Genomic DNA, 18,709 nt, shown 5'->3' with positions numbered 1-18,709 from the left:
GTAATAGCAAAACACAGACTTACTCATGTTAAGGACATTTCAACCTGAAGATGATGGAATTGCCTTTTGTGTGAAAATTGTTCTTTCTTTTCTTCTGAGATTAGTAGAGCTATATTGTCTAAAAATTATAAATATCTGCTTACTGGGCTATTTGGTTGTTTCATCACAGAGTCTTCTACAAATTGTAGTTCAGTTAGCAAGTAAATGATATAACTGCTTCTGTAGATTAGCACTTCTTTTTTAGTTTATTTAAAGCAGTGGCAGATGAGGGTATGGAAACAGTTCTTGCAGTATTTAGAAAGTGAAAATGCCACATAGACTGAATGCATAACTGAAGAAGAAAGTCTTTCCATGCTTTTAGGAATATTTCAGTCTTTGTTAGAGTTCTGTTTTGGTTTTGCCACTGTTAAGACATGCAGTTTATTGTTTACTGGGAAAGGGTATAACTTCCATACTAGTTCTGCCTGTCTAGTCTTGCTGCTTTCTGCTGATTGTTTGATTCTGTTAAACTATTTACACCAAGTCTGAATGACAGTGAAACAAACCTTGGTTGTTTCTGCTAGTGGCAGTTGCATACATTTATAGGAATAGTGGACCCAGAATAATCTGTCTGTGCTTTGTGCTGCTGTTTTAGATATTAACCGTTGTTTTCCATGTCCTTGTAATTTCAGAACCTCATTAACAGGGCAAGTCTCAAATGCAATCCAAGACCAGGAAAGGTGAGCAGAATTTGTCACATAGATCCATATGATACATGGAATAGTTTGTTATACCAAAATTTTTGAAAGTAAAGCATCTGAAGTTGTTAGTCTACTTTTCTGTATTTTAACGGTGCATATGCTTGGACTTGCTAATAATGAGATTATATCATTAAAAATCCTGCCACTAGTAATTTTGCTGTATTTCTATCAGCGACTGCTGGTTTAGTTCAGTTTCATAAAAGAAGAAAATGTGTAGTGTATCAATTGAGTGGGCGCAGGGTGAAATAAGTTTTATTCTAAGCAAGAAGTAACTGTCTACACTGTATGTTGAAATGGGCCCTCATTCATATGCGTTGTATGTTGTTTCAGATTGTTATTTATGATATTTATGGCGACAAAAGGAAACAAGAAGTTCATTCTGATGTGCTAGATACCACGTCCTGGGTCTTTCCCGTTGGAGCATTACTTAGGATAATTAGAGGATGGTAAGAAATCCAGGTCATATTTAAATAGAGCCTTTCCAAAAGACTGTATATGTGTTTCTCTTGTATTTTCATTTGTTTTATTTATGACACATGTCTGATCTGCAAGAGTGTCTCTTTCTTTCTTTATAGTTAGACTGATACCAATGAAAAAAGCATGAAAAAAGGCTTCAAATGCTGCAATAAAAAAACCCCAAATATTGTTTCTCCTGGGAACTAGCTTCAAACAGAAAGTTTCTAATAGAACCACAAGTAAGTTTAGACTGCTTGCCAGACCGTGCTGAGGCAGTACAGCCACAATCATCATTAGAAGCATGCATATGCCAAAGAAAATGTCATTTTTTACAGATCAGTTTCATTATACAGTAGCTGTTGTGAAAGGAGCATAACATGAGCAATCTCAGGTGCTGTTTGTAACATAGCATTTAGAGGTACGTGGATGCAGAAGGATGTACGAGTACCTTTAAGGTAGATTGTGGAAGTGTTTCTTGGTTTGCTTTGGGAAACTGGGGCTGGGACCATGTCAGTTGTTGCTTTGGAATTTAATTGGTGGTGCTTACAGTGAATGCTTCTGACTGTCCGCCATAGTAACAACGCATGTCACATTTATGCAGTTTTGAGGCAGCCTTGTTTGGTTTTGCATATATTTTTTTCACATCCTGAGAAATACTGAATGCCGTTATTAGTGTGTATGTGTTTTATGCCTTGCATAGTGTCTGCCTGAACGTGACATGTTTTGATGCGTCAATTAATAAATTTGTTCTGATAAAATAGGCTTTTTATTTACATTGTGTTTTAGTGGTATTTTTATACAGTTAATATTTGAAGTTATGTTAGACTAAGTCCTGGAGAACTGTGTGTTTTAAAGCACAGAAGTACTAGCCCCGTATTTATCTAAAGTGAACGTGACTACTGAGGGACAGCATAAGAAAGGTCTGATAGGTGGCCTGATAAGAAGAGCTCCTTACTGAGCTTTCCAGAAAATGTGCTGTATAAGGACAGCAGGACAGCCTTACCTAACAGCAACAACTCAGTTCATAATATCATTATTACAGTTGGATTTTTTATGAGAAACCAAAGTTCCAGGGTCGGAAATATGTACTAGAAGAAGGAGAGACTGTGCTGGATCACCTTTGGGATCTTCCGGGAGTGAAACATCGTCGAAGAAACCTGACAGTTGGTTCAATCAAACATGTAACAAAGGTATAGACTTTGTTAATAATATACTCGTATAGATAATTAATGTCTGTTGGCAGTAGTGGAGTATTATTAGCAATGGACAATGTGTGTATACTGTGTTTCTGATTTGATTCAGATTTGCTATGAATCACATTTTTCATGCTGAAGATAAATGCCAGGGCTTTTGCTGCACGAAATTTCCCTTTCTTCCCAAAGGTAATGAGCAGATAGATTATTTTTCATTGCTACCACCTTTATCTGACACAGTGACTTCCTGCCTTTTGGATGTTTACCTGTCCAGTTAATTGAAATTAAATGGATCAATTCATATTTTTCAAAGTGGTGTTTACCTTAAGCTATCCGCTGTGTCTGTATGGCTTCTGTTTCGGAAGTTAGTAGTTCATTTCTAATCCCATTTGTACTGCGTAGCCTCCAAAAGTTACTGTTGCTCCCTCTACAGCTTTGTGCCATCTCTAGGGGTTCCACGTGGACAAGTGGTCCATCTACAGCATCTGGCTCTGCATACAGCCAGAAGTTTAAAAGCCTTTTGTTGTAAAGATAGAAATCAAATGCCCAAACCGAAATATAATGCATCCATTGTTATTCAGTGAATGAGGAATGTATGTACCAGATCTTGTGATTTAGGAAGACTTAGTGTGCTTGCTGTTTAGCATAACATTCCAGTTATTCACAGGGCAGTGGCCCTTTATTGCAAGTGAATTATCAGTTCTATCGCAATGTGAATGTTTTTCAGAAAAAGTGGTGTTTCTCTGTTCTTTGCTGGTATAGAGGTCGTTTTAAAATTGATAACCTTTTTGTTGTCAGTACAGGAACATAGTATCATAACAGCTAGGAATACTTTTTCATTCTCTTAAAGCCTTAGCAATAAATAAATAAATTCAAAAGTGGCTGACTGAGGGCATGAATAATGAAGTTAACATTTATTTGAGCTAGACAAATTAAAAGCATTTGACCAATACGCAGAATGAATATTGATCAATAATGTGGAAGGCAACTAAATAGTTAAAGAAATGCCACAGTAACATGTGGAACTATGGTCTGAAGCCAAGGGAAGCTGCGTGTGTCTTGGCTATCAAAGAAAAGCCTTGGATAAGAAAGACACTGTGGTTAGCTTCATCATGCTTGATAAAAATCTTTGCAATACAGCTAAGTAGGTTCAAGAGTTGTTATTCCAGTATGTGGTTCATTTGTATGGAACACAGATGGAAAGCTTTGTTACAGTACACTAGTTCGGTAATCCATACTGTTTCTCATGTAACTTCAACCTCTGTGGGAGGACTTTGCTGTTAGTCCACAGGGCTGTGTGGCACTAGTGTGGGTGTGGAACTTCCTAAGCTGGGTTTCGTCCTCTAAACCTTGATTCGTGACAGCATTGCTGGTTTTTAGGTTGTACTTCAGCTGCTGTGGAACTGCTTTCTAAAAGTAGTTTGGCAAAGTGGTACCTTTTTTTATTTTTTTTTGTGAAAAATATAGGCATTGTTTTTAATTGACAGATAGCTGTTTCTTTTTCATGCAGCGCATGTGTATGTGATATGCAGGGTGACATGTTTTAGTGTCATTCTTTTTTTCGTGGGTTGGGTAGCTCAGTGGTTTTTCTCCTGCCTAGTTTGGTCATACTGGCTGTGCGTCCAGGCTGTCTGGCTTGTCTTCTGATTCTTCAAGTGGCTTTTTATGGTGCTTGTTTAATGGCTGCTCAGATGCCTTGAGTTACAGATTTGAAAGATGGCTAAATATTTGAGAAGAAAATGGCTTGCCAAGAAGACAAAAACAGATGTTTACTAAAGAAACTGTAGGAGGTACATTTAAAGTTGTTTTTTGGGAGGTGTTTTTTGGGTGTGGTGTTTTGTTTTTTTTTACTGGCAGATGTTAGTTTGCTGAGAAACAGTTTGCCAGTAGCTTCATCCTCTGATTTGGCTTCAAGCCTCCACAAAAAGCAAAGGTTCTGTTAGTTTTGTGGTTAGCCTGTGGCTTGACTTACTGTGCATGCACATTAGATGTATCCATGTGTGTTTAATTTGAAGGAACTTAGGAGGCAGAAGAAAGATCCCAAAGGAACAGATTGTGCAATTACTGAAGTGGAGACCTATTTGAAGTAACAGGGAGTCTGAATTCCACTACGGCCAGTCAGCAAGAGCCTAGGCTAGCAAAATCTGCCTACACGTGCAGGTTTAATGCAGCTTCTGTAGCACAGTCTGTTTAGCCAAGTCAGTTCTCTGGTCTACTGCAAATGCATATATTGATCTTATGGAATTGGAGGGCTTTTTCTTTCTGTTGCTGGAAGCCCAAAGAGGGTGCTAAATGTTACTTTCCCAAAAACAAGAGCTGAGAAGAATTGCTGATGTTTCCATTCTGGAGTAAGCTTGCAAACCACTATTTTGCAAGGTGACAAGAAAACTGAAACAGCACTTTGTAATCTCTGTCTGCAAGATGGTTAGGGAGGGAATGACTGAATTCCTTGTGGGCTCTCCTTAGGTAAAGCTCTTTGTAATGGGAATGTTCACAGTGTTACGTGAAGGGTGTGTTTCTTTTGTTTGTGTGGCTTGCTAGGTGAAAACAAGTTATCAATTCAAGCAAGGAGTGCTTTGTCGGATGCCATAGGAAGATGCTATAGGAAGACACCCAGCAGCATCAGATTGTCTCATTTGCTAGTTGGTATTTACAGGACATTAATCGTTAATTTCCTTAGTATTATTTTAGTACTAGCCCTGTTGAGTTCTGTAGTTTGGTTTAGTGGTAATGGATGGTAGCAAGAGTGGTACAGAGCAGGAGACCTGGGAGAAAGAATTATGAATGGGTAAAAAAGGCTGGAGGACCAACAGAGAATAAGATTTAAAATAAAAAATGCTGCAGAAGCTGGCATGTCCTAAGAATGAACTGTGTATCAAAAGTAAGATGTGTGTCTAGACTGTATTAAAAAGCAATCGTGTGAATACCAGAACTAATTAGGCCTGGTTTTCAATAGACTATTCTGTCATCATTGTTTTGGTATTTAGCTTAAGAAGCCAGACTTCGGTCATTCTTTGTCCTGTGGTTGACATAAAAGGCCACCTTATATAAATAGGCTATTTTGGTCACTTCTTCAGTCACCACAGCTTACAGCTGAAAGTGGAAGACCTAACAGTGCTGAAAATCAGTCCTGCTGGTCCGCTTAGGGCTGTAACACTAGATACAGAAGAAGGGTGAGCAGCCAAGACCACCTGCAGGGGGTTGAAAGCTCTGGGTCTCTCGCTTACGGTGGAGCTCTTCATGGGACTAGAAAAACGTCAGAGATGCCACCAAAGAGTAATATTTAATGCTAAGGTCTTGAGGATTGTCTTAACCCGCTTCAGAAGAAGCCTTAACCTTTCTGCTGAGGGACATGTTGCTGTTTTGGACCATGTCTGTTCTCTGCAAGGTAGCACAAGTATTCCCCATGCTTTTGTAAACATCTGTGCTCCCAAAAGACCCTGAGGGCAGCACAGGCACTCCGGGATGACTGTGTGGAGGTAACCAGAGAATACCGCAGAGTAAAGGAAGACAGAGTGGGATGCCTGAAGGCTGTGGCCTACCTAAACATTTGCTGGTTGTGTGTTATCGTTGGAAATGAACACAGCTACCTAATCTGTTTGCTGTGCTTTTTATTCTGTTTTTGCCTGACGTGTCAGTAGGATAATATGGCATGAGTTTTGACTGCTTGTGATGAGGGTGGCAGGGCTGGAGGGGGGGGAAGGGAGGAAACTTCCCGGTTTTGGATCTGGCCTGAAACACTGTGACAATAGTTTTGCATGGTGATGGTTTTGCATGTGGATATCTTATTTGAAAATCTTGACACCTTGCAAATGAAAGGGCTTCGGACCAAAGGATCTAGTTCTCCACCTGAGTGCTATCATATTTGTGTGGTTTTCATTTTGTTTCTAAAGACGGTGGCTTTATTAGGAATGTTAAAAAAGCCTCTGAAAGTAATGATGCCTATTAAATATGCTCAGACAAATATGAACATGCTGGGGCAAATATTTACCAGGCTAAAATTTATGTGCCTAAATTATATAAATTAATGGCATAGTACTTGAGTGTACATCTGCAAGTACATAGTGTTCACCTCATACAGTAATAATAGATTTTACCATTTTCTGCAGTCTGTGGATCCTACATATCTGTGGATATGTAAATTGAACTCAATGTTTAAGTGAAAATGTACCTTTGTGATTTTTTAAAAATGTGCTTAGAAGGTATAATGTACTTCTTGCTTTAACAAGTTTTACATTTAAAAATATATACTCAAATTTCTCTTGATGAAGACCTCAGTTTACTAGGTGACACTTTTATGAAGGGACTTTGTGGACTTCATCTAGTACATACAAAAATACTACTACGATGAGTTGAGTTTTTTATGACTGTCAAAATCTGGCTAGAGGGAGATGGTGATAAATAGGAGAGATTTTATTATGAGTGCTTGTGCTCTACCTATCCTTTGGAGAACTGCTACGTTCTTCATCTGTTGAGGTGCAGCCTGCCTCGTGAGCTTCAGAGTCAGGAAAGCAAACTGGAAAAGAGAATACAGACTGGCTTTCTCCGATCTTCAGATGAAAAAAACAAACAAACCCCAACCTCCTACTGAATTAAAATTAAACATATTCTGTCTCATACTCTGTCTGAGCCCGAAGGCAAAGGTAAATTATTTTGCCACTTGTCTAGCCTTGTAGGTACTTAGTTACAGAATTTATCTGAAACCAGTAAGAGTCTAGCATCATTATTTGTGGAATTCTTATAGGTGTAATTTCTGATTTTTCCATATCAAGCTTTATTGTTGGATTCACAGATTTCAGCTTTCTCACATATCAAGTATTAGAAAAAAACCTCGAACTTCAAGTATTTATTAACTGTGATTTAATAAGGTACATATATGTATGAAAACTAAGAGAAGACTTGGTTTTTTAAACTTGTTTAGCAATACACTTAGAATTGAGGAATGGTGTTACTTAGCACTTTGCCATAAAGTCACATAGTACTAGAAAGTCTTTTTTCCTACTTTTTCTGTTTCTGCTTATCTGAAAATAAAAATTCTGATATTGCAGCTTTTGTCCTGAAAATAAATAACATGCATTGTTTGTGAGGTACAATACAGAGGAAACACGATTGTGTGTGAGGGAGAGTTGCCAAAACAGTGTACTGTATTACTTCAGGTCTCATGAGGAAAGTGAAGTAATATCCTGAAGTTCATGTATTATAATTGCCATATTTATTGCTGACAGTTAAATAAGTACTGAAAGAACTTTGCTAACCAAGAAGTAGTGGGTTTCTAGCTGGGATGTTAGTCCATGGTTTGAAAGCTCCATTCAACCTGTGTGAAAAGGGAAAGCATGCAGGTGGTGTTGTGAGTTGAGGTGCTGTAACTTTAAGAGTTTTTGTGCCTTGGTGCTGAGTTTCTCTGAAAGCTCTTGTGTTTTTCCTTTCGGGTCTGGCAGAAGTCACACGCCATGTGGGACCTCTGTAATGAAGTGACCCTGCCTGGCTCTTCAGCAAATCCAGTAACCAGGTGCTTCAGTTGAGGGCACCCTCAGGTCCAGCTTCCCATCCCTCTTCTCTAGTGCACATGCACATCTTCCTCAGCCACACTGAGCACTTTCAGGGTCTCTTTGTGCTCTCCAAGCCCTTGGGCCCAACAGGAGGATAAGGGGAAGGGTGCTGCAAAGTTATCACTGCAAGCTGAGTGTTTCCAGCTGCAGCTGAGCAAACTGTAAGCCTTTCGCTGTAACAGGAAGCTGTTCTGTAACGCAGTGCTGAAGCAGGGCCATATAGAAGATGCTCACGGATTCATGACGTGTTTGAATCCTGGGAAAGAAAGTATTTGCAATGCAGTTTATGTAAATATTATTAAATTCATATGGCTCAATAAAATCCCTGCAAATTCTAAGTTGTTCTCCAGCGTGATATCTATCAATAGAAAGCCTCCGGTAAGGTAACAGAGGTTGTTGCTCCAAAGTAACAGAAAAATTGCTCAAGTGTCTACTTAACAAAATAAGTGTATTCCAGGGCTGTTCTTCTTTCTTTGTCTAAAATGCTGTAGATTTATTTAACATGACAGAAAATTTAACTCATATGGCTTGAAACCAGAGTTGGATGCATAATGGAACCTAATTATCACAGAATCACAGAATGTTAGGGACCTCTGTGGGTCATCTAGTCCAACCCCCCTGCCGAAGCAGGGTCACCTAGAGCAAGCAATTGTCATGGGGAGGGGAAGGCGGGAATGAAGTAGTAGACATTTCTAGAAAGTGTGAGTTACGCATGCGTCATATGTATCTATATGGGTGTTACAGAAGCACTGTCTTTAAAATAAAGAAAAAGAAAGAAATATTATATGCGTGGTTTTTCTATCAGTAAATGCTATCAGATCCTTTAATTGCAGGATATTTCACTGAGCTTTTTTGAAGGTAACCCAACAGGCATAAATGCATAGTTTTTCTTTGAAAGTTAGTGGGAGCTGAAAATTTACTTCCCTTAGCTTTTCTAAAAATCCCAGTCTTCATTTAAAAAAAAAAAAAAACAAAAGCCTTCTATCATGTGAAGCCCAGAATTAGATTAGAAGGACAAGAAGACAGGGAGAAAGAAGGAAATGTTACTGGTCCTTCCCCCGCTGCAGTGGGGCAGACTCTGTGAGCGTGGATAAGCCTTACCCTTTGATTTGCTTCCACAGGACTGTGGCGTTCCAGAGATAGAGTTCTGCCTGGGAGCCAGCACAGAGGGACTTCCTATCTGCATACAGAGAGCAGTTGCCAATTTGGAAGAACTGGATGTCGAGAAAAACCCTTACATAAGTGTCAAATCAGGAGTGTGAGTACTGAACTCAGTATTTAGTCAGCAGGTAGGATAACATCATGGGTTGAAGGTCAGTCGGTGATAGAAATAATATTTTGGGGTTCTGCTAGAAATCAGTTAACATACACTAGATATAGCTCTACTCTTCAGCGTTGTGCTACGTGGGCTCACAGCAGTGGAACCAAATTTTTGAAGGCCTTTTTCCTCTAGTTGCTGGCAGAAGTCTTCTGTAATTCCATCTTTGAGTATCTTTATAAATAGAAGAAGCAGCTGAGCTATAATTAGCTTTTAGTTCATTGGAGAATGGATAGTGTATACTTAGTCACCCACCCTGTTACAACTAAATGGCTGAATGCCAGAAAGTGAGTATTGCATCATCCAAGCATTCCTCAAGCTACAGAGATATCCTGACTTTCTGCAAAGAGGTGATGCAATAGGATACAGGCCCCTTCAGTAGCCCAGCGTTTCCTATATAGAGCAGAATAGACTAATCTCCAGGGTAAACGGCGAACACTTCACAGTTCCTGAAGTTGGGGAATTCTGTGCCTCTTCTCATAAATGATTGCAGTGACATTAGCTGTTCTGTTAAGAGTCTTGGGTTTGCCTTTCCATGTGAGCCAAGCCTTCCTTCCCATGATTTTACAAGATTTGCGTGAAGCTTGAGGTTGTGAAGGAATTAAAAGTTTTTTGTCTTAGTTTTGGTAGAACTTAGTCGATAACTTTTAGGTGCTTACAGTGTGTGTGTAGCGTGTGTGTAGTTTTAAGTAAGTAATTTTCCATATGGCTCAATGCCTCTTCCTCCTTTCCTTATTTGGTGTACTAAGCCTTGTGTCCAAATTCTAGAATTCAGCTTTCTTTCTGATTTAAAATAGTCTGAAGGAGTGTCAGCGTTTTTAATCTTCGCGTCCAAATTATGATAGCCTGCTTTCCAAAGGACTGCTGTGAATTATCATGATTTAACAATTTCCACTGAAAAAGACTAAGTGAGTTTGATGTTAGAAGCCTTTTAGTTGTTAAAGTAGGAATCCTAGGTAAAATTTGATGCGTCTCATCCAAAGTACTGGCGTTGGTTTTGTATGCTTATAGTGTAACAAACTGGCTTCTTAAAGTAACTAAACAAATTGATAATTTTCTGAGATCTTGGTGTTGATGTTGCCAGTGTATTTAAATAGAGCATGGTTTTGATGTGCTAGCAGTATCTAAAACACATTGTCTAGCTCTGATGAGTAGAAAAAAAAAATTTTAATAAGATCGTTGCATTTGTAATGTATCTGATGAGATTAAGAAGTCCTTTATCCTTATTGTTATAGGTGGCTTGCTTATTCAGACTTTAATTACAAGGGAGAGATGAAGGTTTTGGAAGAAAGCCATTCACCATCTGAAATTCCTTCAGCAGATGTGAAATCTCTGCGTCCCTTAAAAATGGTGAGGACTTCATGATTCCCTAACAAGTCCTGTGCCTTCCTTTTCCTACCATTGCTCCCCCAAAGGTTTTGATCTAAATATAACTTAGGTTCTAGCATCCTTTTGGGGTTAATCCTTATACACATAATACTTCTCTTGCACCATGGTGCATTTGTAGTGTTGTAGTGGCACAGTGGTCATGTGTTTCAGGGCTTGCTGAGCCTCTGTATCTGCCCAAGTAAGAACACGTAGTCAGAGGGAGCACATAATTCCCCAGGTCATCTTCCTAGGGAACTGCTGTTGTCCAGTGGAGATCAAAGAAGACAAAACTGAATGACTCGTAATTGTATTGCAACCAACACTAATTAGTTAACTAAAAAAGCTCTTCAGAAGCTGTTGATTTTCTTTTTTAATGGTACACCTAGAGTCTGCTGGGGGTGGAAGACCAGGTGAGGAGTTTGTTATTGAAAAGTACCCAGCAGTATTCCTGTGATCACACATTATACGGAAATCCTGGGAGGTGCAGCTAATTTTTGTTTTGATAGACAGCATGTAGATCTAAATATGAAAGAGATATTGAAAGGTATAACATCTAATTCTACTGTATACATACCATAAGTCTACAGAAAGAGAGTTTAAAAGCCACAAAGGAATAAGCCCCAACAGCTGTCTTTTTAGTCGCTCATGGGATGTAGGTACCTTACTCTCCCACAGAACGTCATTCACTGACATTTCCAGAGAAAATGCATTTGTTCTGTTTGCTCTTTGACCATAGACATGAATACATCAGTCTGTATTTTCTGTCTCTTCTGGTGTTTATAGTTTCTTAGTGTTTCATCATTTGTGCTTAAGGAAGTTGAAATACATACAACACGGTTTTAGAAGTTACAGTTTAAAAAATGGTAAATGCAAATTAGTTACAAAACACATAGTAAATATTTGCTTTAGAGTGCTAAAAGACAGAAAAGGAATATTTTAAAATTACTTGAACACCTATGGGCTTGTCATTGCATGATTTTGTTTGTAGATCAGGTTTATAGTGTCCCTGGCCCTCAGGAATTATCAGAGTATTTAAACTAGTTTTTGATTTGGCCAGCACTGAAAATGGTGAATATAATTACAAGGCCCTCATGCTCTAGTAGTACTGTAAAATATGTGTCAAAGCATAACTGAAGCATAGGAAGTTCCATCTGAACATGAGGAAGAACTTCTTCACTCTGAGGGTGACGGAGCACTGGAACAGGCTGCCCAGGGAGGTTGTGGAGTCTCCTTCTCTGGAGATTTTCAAGACCTGCCTGGACAAGGTCCTGTGCAGCCTGCTGTAGGAGACCCTGCTTCGGCAGGGGGGTTGGACTAGATGACCCACAGAGGTCCCTTCCTACCCCTACCATTCTGTGATTCTGTGAACTTTAAGTTTTACATAAGTATCTTTTTTGTCTCCCATCTTCTTTTAGGGTGGACTAAAGGTACAAATGCCGATGAATGTCAAGGTAAGCACTGAGGACACTGAGAATAAAATATGATCACACTGGAAATAAAAAAAACTTTATTTAGGCTGTTTCCTTTTTGTTGGGTATGTGATATTTGATTAAGTATTCAGTGTTTGCTGCTGAAGGAAGATTCACTAATGCTGTCAAGTCCACTTTCTTACTAGTGTTTCAAGAGATGTAGAAGTAGTAGTTTGTTTTTTACATACTAGGAGAATGTGAATAGAAGAATTGTAAAGCTTTTACAACATAAAATCAGTTTTCCTGACTGACACATCAGTGTCTGTAATTTAAAGGTGTCAGAAGAGATTTTCCCATTTAACATACCAAGTTCAGAAAAAAAAAAGGGGGGGGTGGGAAGGGAGGAGGAAGGAGGCAGGAATAGGACCCTTCCTTTGTATACCTGATACCAATACAAGAGTCATGAGCGAGACCATGACCCTTCTATGATTTGAGGAGCAGAAAGCTACTCCAGAGTTATTGCTCATTTTATTTCCTTTTTCTAGTTCTCCAGAAAAATGCTAATGCTTTAGGTAACTTTTAATTATACAAATACATGCAAGACTCAGGAGTTTTTCTAATAAATATTGCGATACATATTAATACTAGTGATAGCACATCTGTGCTGTTTGGCAGCTGAGGAGCCCAGAGGATTTGTGTTAACTGCAGTCACTGAAATAATTTCAGCAAAGTACAAAGACCTTTTGTCTAGTTTTGAAGAATTAAGCTCTGTGTGCCTAGCTATGACCAGGTAAGATTCACTGCAGGCTAATGTACACTGCCGGGGCACAGTGTTACAGGATAAATCACAGTCATACAGCTGCAGAGTGCTATTATGTGTATGTGTGAAGAAGTATCCTTCTGTGAAAATGTCTGCAAATAGCCTGACGAGCCTATCTAGATCCAAATAGGGTCTTTTCAGCTTCTAAGGCACTCAATCAGCAGGGCTGAGGAATGCCACCATGAATTTTCTTTGTGGTGGTGACTGATTGGATGGGGGAAAAAGTGTCTGCCACATGCTGTAGCAGTACACACACCCAGACTTCAAATTGCTATTCAGGACATACTCAAGGCTTTGTTCAACATCATGTTTTCTAGCTAATAATATATGAGAAAACCCACTTTGAGGGATGGTCCAAAGAGTTTTCAGAAAACATCAGTTCTGTCCCAGCTCTTTTTGGTAGTGAAGAGGAGTTTCAGGAAATCAGATCAATACGTGTCATTGGTGGAGTGTAAGTATATTTCACTTTTGTATTTATTTAGTTTAAAATAGGAAATCATAACTAAATGCTAAGAAATGCTAAGTGGTGATTAGAATCTTTCACTGGTAAAAACATTATGAAAAGAATGGAATATATATTGTCAATTATCAGCCTTAGATAAAATAACCTCTCTATGGCTTATCTATCTAGGGGAGTATAGGAAGGTAAAACTAAGTGTGTGAGAGATGTGAAGTCAGTGTTTACAGTTTGGATGCCAATACACTAGGCCACTTTGTTCCTTAACGACAGCATTCACACAGAGCTTTGATTAGTATGGCTTTAAACTTCTGATAGTCTCTACTTAATTTACTCAAATGGCCTTAGGTAGGAGTGGTCAGTCTTCAGTTCGACATTTTAATGCCTCTGAAATTGATAAACTGTTTTATTGTCTTAGTGGTTTTCCTTTGTCACCAGTTGAATATTATCTGGAATTAAGAATTCGCCCTTATTTTCCTTCATGGAGGCCTCAAATTGCTTCTGTGTTGCCACGCCCCTCTCCGTCCTACGCATACACATGCACAAAAAGGGCTGTGTAACACAGTCCTCAGGTGGACTGCTTGCCAGGTAGGCTCAGCGCCAGCTGTTCTAGAAAGCTACCAGCCCCATGTGTTGTTCTTTCAGCCTCTCCCAAGACCCAACAGGACAGGACTATTTGAAAGCAGGCAGGATGGTTGCTTCTGCCAAAGAGCTTAGCAATAAAAGAGTTTTCAGAAACTTTCCTTTTTCTTGGGGGATTTCAGTGTTAATGCTTCAATATAAAGATTTAATAACATATATCTTTTCAGGCTCTTGTCAGAATCTTACAAGCACTAAATTCAAAATAAACTTAATTGTGACTACTTAAATAATCTATTCATAAATACATTATGTTATTTGCTATCTGGGAAGCCTCAAATTATTAAAAATCATCCTTTTGTCTGTTGTGGCGGCTTTTATTTTTCATACTGCGGTAACTTAACAGCTGAGTTAATGTAAACCAAATGGTACGAAAAGTAATGCTATCCCTGCTTGCCAAATTTCAACGTCAACGCAGCTTGTACAGCAGTTCTAATACTTACAAGGAAGTTTTAATTAAATAAATGCATACAAGAGGGAAAGGAGGAGAGGGAAACACTTTTTCAAGTGAAGTTCCATTAGAGCTTTCAAAGTTGATGTGGAAATGCTTTCTTTTAGTTGACCCTGATCTATTTGTTCAAGATACATTTAAAAAAATTTTATTCCCATAGTGCTAAAATATGTTGTGTATGCAATATATTGTGTATATTCAATTCACTTGTCTATTCATATATATGTATGTGTTTGTAGATTAGGGCAGGAAACAATATAAGCAGGTGAAATTTTGTACTGCTGAAATCCATTAATTTTGTCACCAGATCCAGCAAGGGTAGAATCTGGTAATTTATTAATACACCAAAGAGACAAACTCTTTGGTTTTTCTCACTGACAGATGTTCGCTTACAGTGTTTTGGCCGCTAAATGTGTACTGGCCTCTGTAGTACTGAGTATTGTTATTGGGAATATGGCTGACCGAGAGGAGGTATGTGGAGAAGCATTACACAAATAAACTGTTGTTAAAGAAAGAATCACATGGTGAGATTTTGATCCACAAAGAATACTTCATGGGTTCTTGCTGTGATTTCAAACAAGCATTGCTTTGTTAGCTGAGTCTGTGACACTCATCGTAGTGTTCTTAGGGTGTTCTCTTCCCCTTTCATTTGTTATGAAAAATCGTGTGTGTGGTTGTTCTGCTTTCAGTTACTTCTCTTTTGTTATGTGGTTGCTGTAGGTGGGTTGCCTACAATAAGGAACGCTACAAAGGCCATCAGTACTTGCTGGAGGAGGGAGATTATGAAGACAGACACTCATGGGGGGGAACTGACGGTGTCCTGTCTTTCCGGTTCCTTCAGGCTGTAAGTACTTTTGTGAATTTCACACAAATTATGCACAGTTCTATACATAAAGAGGAAGGTTATTCTTCATATATGGTACAGCTGTCTTGGGTTTGGTCATTCCATCTTTTGCCCAAGTTCAGTCACATTCTTTTCCTATGTGCTGAAATTTAGACTGCAGCATGTACACTGTAAAACAGAAGCAGGTTCTAAATAGCCTTTGTAAGGTTCATACAAAGAATGTGTCGTCCAGAATTCCTTGTTTCCCTGCCAGATGCCAGTGCACTTCTGCACTGTAAGCTGTTTGCATCTCTAGAACAGAATTCTCTTAAAAGTTTAGCATGTGTACATGTACAGTGTAGTTCTTGATTAAAATAAAAATAGCTTTTCAACACAGCAGCTGTTGCAAGCCTTTAAACAGCATTACCCTCTGTCTCTGTGATTTTTGTGCCAGAAAATTTTGGCAGCAAAAATAATCACGGTGAAAAAAATCTCTGCTACTAAAATGTGTTTAGTGAGAGCAAAGATTAAATAATAATAAAAACTATATCAGAGTCTAGTATTGGAAGCAAGTTAGACTTTTCAGTGATGGGGAAACATGGGATTAGAATTTCTTTATAATTTCCTTTGGTTTGGGTGTTTTTTGTTTGTTTGCGGGTTTGAGGATTTTGTTTTTTATTATAATGGGAACTCTATGAAGAGTTTTAAATGCAGCTGCAAAGAGTGGCTGCTTTTGAGAGTTAGATTGTTCACTCTGAGATTACTCAGTCTTGTATACTCAGATTACTCATCTCCTCGTCTGAAGACATGTGATATTCCTGAGCCAGGAATTTACACAAAGATTGAAGACAGGCATTTAGAGCAAGCTCATTGTCTCAACAGTCATTACTTAAAGGAAAAAAAAAAGTTAATGTGAACCCAAAAAGGTTATGCTTAAATTCACAGTTTACAGGCTTGATTTTTATGAAAAGTACCGAGGAAAAGCTGTATTTATAATCGGAATCTGTCATATAACTTAAAATAAAGATAGGAGAATAAACTGAAATGAAGAAAAATGTCCTCTAAATAATTTATTTTCATGTTTCAGAGAAAAACAGGCAGAAATTTTCTTCTAACTCCTTATTTTGAGAGTGCAGAATCCTATTCAATTGCTGTCTAATCTTAGTTTTTCTTTCTTTTCAAGCTATGCATAGGATACTTGAGTAACTTAAATTGATCTTTTTAAATCTTCCTCTTGTCAAAGGACATAATTACAAGCTTAAAATTGTGCATGTGCCTATCAAGGATGACCTTCCACGTATATGCATGTATTTAATTTGACTCACACTTAGAACAGTCAGGATGCTGAAGTCAGTAACATTTTAAAAACATGTATCATTCACACTTATATCAACATATATGATTTAAATTGGCATATAAATATGTATTAATATGTACGTATTGATGACAGAAGTGTAAGTAATACCTTTCCTGAAACTGCGGCACAACTAAAGGCAATGAGCTAGCCGCCGGTAAAATTACTGATGACACTGGCATTTTGTTGTACGGATTGACTGCCTCTCTCTGACGTGCAATCCATAGGCCAGTGTTCAGGCTTGCCATAGGCTCACTTCATGACTTTGTATACAGTACTTAAGGTCAGGTTTTTAAAAACATTGTAGTACCAAAGTCTTGTTTTCAAGGGGACCTGTGTGAGGATCCCAAACTAGTTCTGTGTGCTTAAGGCCCTTCATCGCACAGCGAATGTACTAGCTCTTTTCCATAATCTCATAAATTCTGTCAAGAAATGGCAAGAAATGTGAAATGTAGCCCAGCTGTATTGTTCATGTTCACCTTGGGTAGGTAGTGGAGCTGAGCATTGACCTTGTTCTTTATACATGCTTACCGGTTTGATGTCATGTAGGGGCCAATCCAGCTAGACTTTTTTTTTTCCTTTTCCTTCTCTCAGGCATGACACCAGGTGACCTTGACTCTGTTGGCTTTAAGGACAGACCTGAAAACAATTTAGCCTTGCTCACAGGGCATGAAGCTGAAGCTAATGAGCCCTGTGTACGAGTCAGCTTCAGGCAGCATAGGATCAAATGTCTTTGTGCTGTGCTTCCAAAGTAGGGAGCATGGTGCAGAAGCACGTAAATGGCTCTGTAGAGCCAGGCTGGGTACAGCGTGCTTCGTTAGCCTGTGTCAGTAGCAGCTCTGTCAACGTGGCTTAGTACTATGCAAGGCTATTCAGATGTTTCTGCACCACGACACCCAACGTGACAGGTTCCACCAGAGCTTATTAGCGGTAGGAAAATCCAGCCCATGTTTCTGTGCACATACTAGTGACTGCAGTTGAGCTGAGGCATGAATTGAGTTTCCTGACGAATCAGAGAGGTTAGTCATCACACACAAAAGAGGAATTTTTGCAAGTCACCCCTCCGCACCCACTGTTGAAGATGCACATGCATGTAGGCATACTGCAAGAGCTTTCAGGTTTTGTCTGTCTTGAATATTTCTAATGTGAACAGTCACAAGCTCTAATGTGGGTATTAGGGGAATGTTTTGAAAGAAGAAACAGAAAGGTCTAGTAGGATAGTATTTTCCAGCATACTGCCAGCTCTGTTAGTGTCTGTGTTGGACACACTGGAGTCAAATACAGGGCACATTCCCGAGGGGGGAGAGCAGTTTCTGCTGTGTGCTGGTTTGGGGGAGAGTTGCATTTGCTTCTTTTCTGCAGCATCAAATGAAAGAACCTGTGAAGATGGGGTTTGACTGTGGCTGTTGTGATCGGGGAGGAGTGAAGTTTCTGCGTCTCTTTCGGTGGAGCAGAGCAGAGTGTGTTGCCTTTGGAGCTTTCCCACTAGTGTTTTCAAGTCTAAAATGATTTGCCGTGGTTTGAAAGTGTGTTTTTAAGTGTTTTTCTTGCTGCTTATTGTAAGAGAAGCTGTAGTGAAAATTTAGGGAGGTAAAAATGATGGCTGCATTTGAAACATGTTTCAAATGTAATTACAATTGTGGATGTATTTCAGTATTTTAAATTTACTTGAAGAAATTATGTGCAGTTTTAATCTAAATGGATTTTCAGGAACTCTTAGCAAGTTCTTGCTTTAGGACTGTTAAGGGTAGCCAGTTTTCATTTGCACTAAAGCTGCATTAGTTTGTTGTTTTGTTTTGTTTTGTTTTGTTTTGTTTCTAAAAAGTAGTCTGAAAGTGCAGTTGTTCATGACGATTTTACCAGACCCGGCACTTTGATTTCTAGTGTATACCTGAAATAGTTGCAACTTCTTGAATAACTGAAAGGAGATGGTCAACATAGTAGGAAAACCAGTTTTACTACAGAATTTGTTCCATTACTTTTTAGTGTCCTGTAAACAATATAGAGAGTTGAGCCACATTATGTTTGTTCTAAAATTGGTTTTTTGTTATTCATTATGACTGAATCCTGTACAAAGGCATGGTGTCCTCTAAAGAGCCTGTTTGGTCGGGTTCACCTGACCAAATGAATCT

The 18,709-nt window shown here is 38.8% G+C and overlaps 1 protein-coding gene across 3 annotated transcripts in view; it reads left to right on the top strand.

Moving 5' to 3' along the window:
• CRYBG3 (crystallin beta-gamma domain containing 3) overlaps nucleotides 1-18,709 on the top strand; it is a 95,300-nt gene that overhangs the window by 49,509 nt on the left and 27,082 nt on the right. For all 3 annotated transcript variants that reach the window (XM_075434794.1, XM_075434800.1, XM_075434808.1), the window contains 8 exons: nucleotides 672-719; nucleotides 1,071-1,186; nucleotides 2,239-2,386; nucleotides 9,060-9,196; nucleotides 10,492-10,606; nucleotides 12,040-12,075; nucleotides 13,171-13,304; nucleotides 15,121-15,244. In XM_075434794.1, the coding sequence (XP_075290909.1) occupies nucleotides 672-719; nucleotides 1,071-1,186; nucleotides 2,239-2,386; nucleotides 9,060-9,196; nucleotides 10,492-10,606; nucleotides 12,040-12,075; nucleotides 13,171-13,304; nucleotides 15,121-15,244 (858 nt within the window). The remainder of the gene's footprint in view (nucleotides 1-671; nucleotides 720-1,070; nucleotides 1,187-2,238; nucleotides 2,387-9,059; nucleotides 9,197-10,491; nucleotides 10,607-12,039; nucleotides 12,076-13,170; nucleotides 13,305-15,120; nucleotides 15,245-18,709) is intronic.

Source organism: Opisthocomus hoazin, chromosome 1, assembly GCF_030867145.1.
Source record: "Opisthocomus hoazin isolate bOpiHoa1 chromosome 1, bOpiHoa1.hap1, whole genome shotgun sequence".
In the NCBI taxonomy this organism is placed as follows: domain Eukaryota; kingdom Metazoa; phylum Chordata; class Aves; order Opisthocomiformes; family Opisthocomidae; genus Opisthocomus; species Opisthocomus hoazin.
The sequence above is the reverse complement of the archived record's forward strand: the minus strand, read 5'-3'. Positions and strand labels throughout refer to the sequence as shown.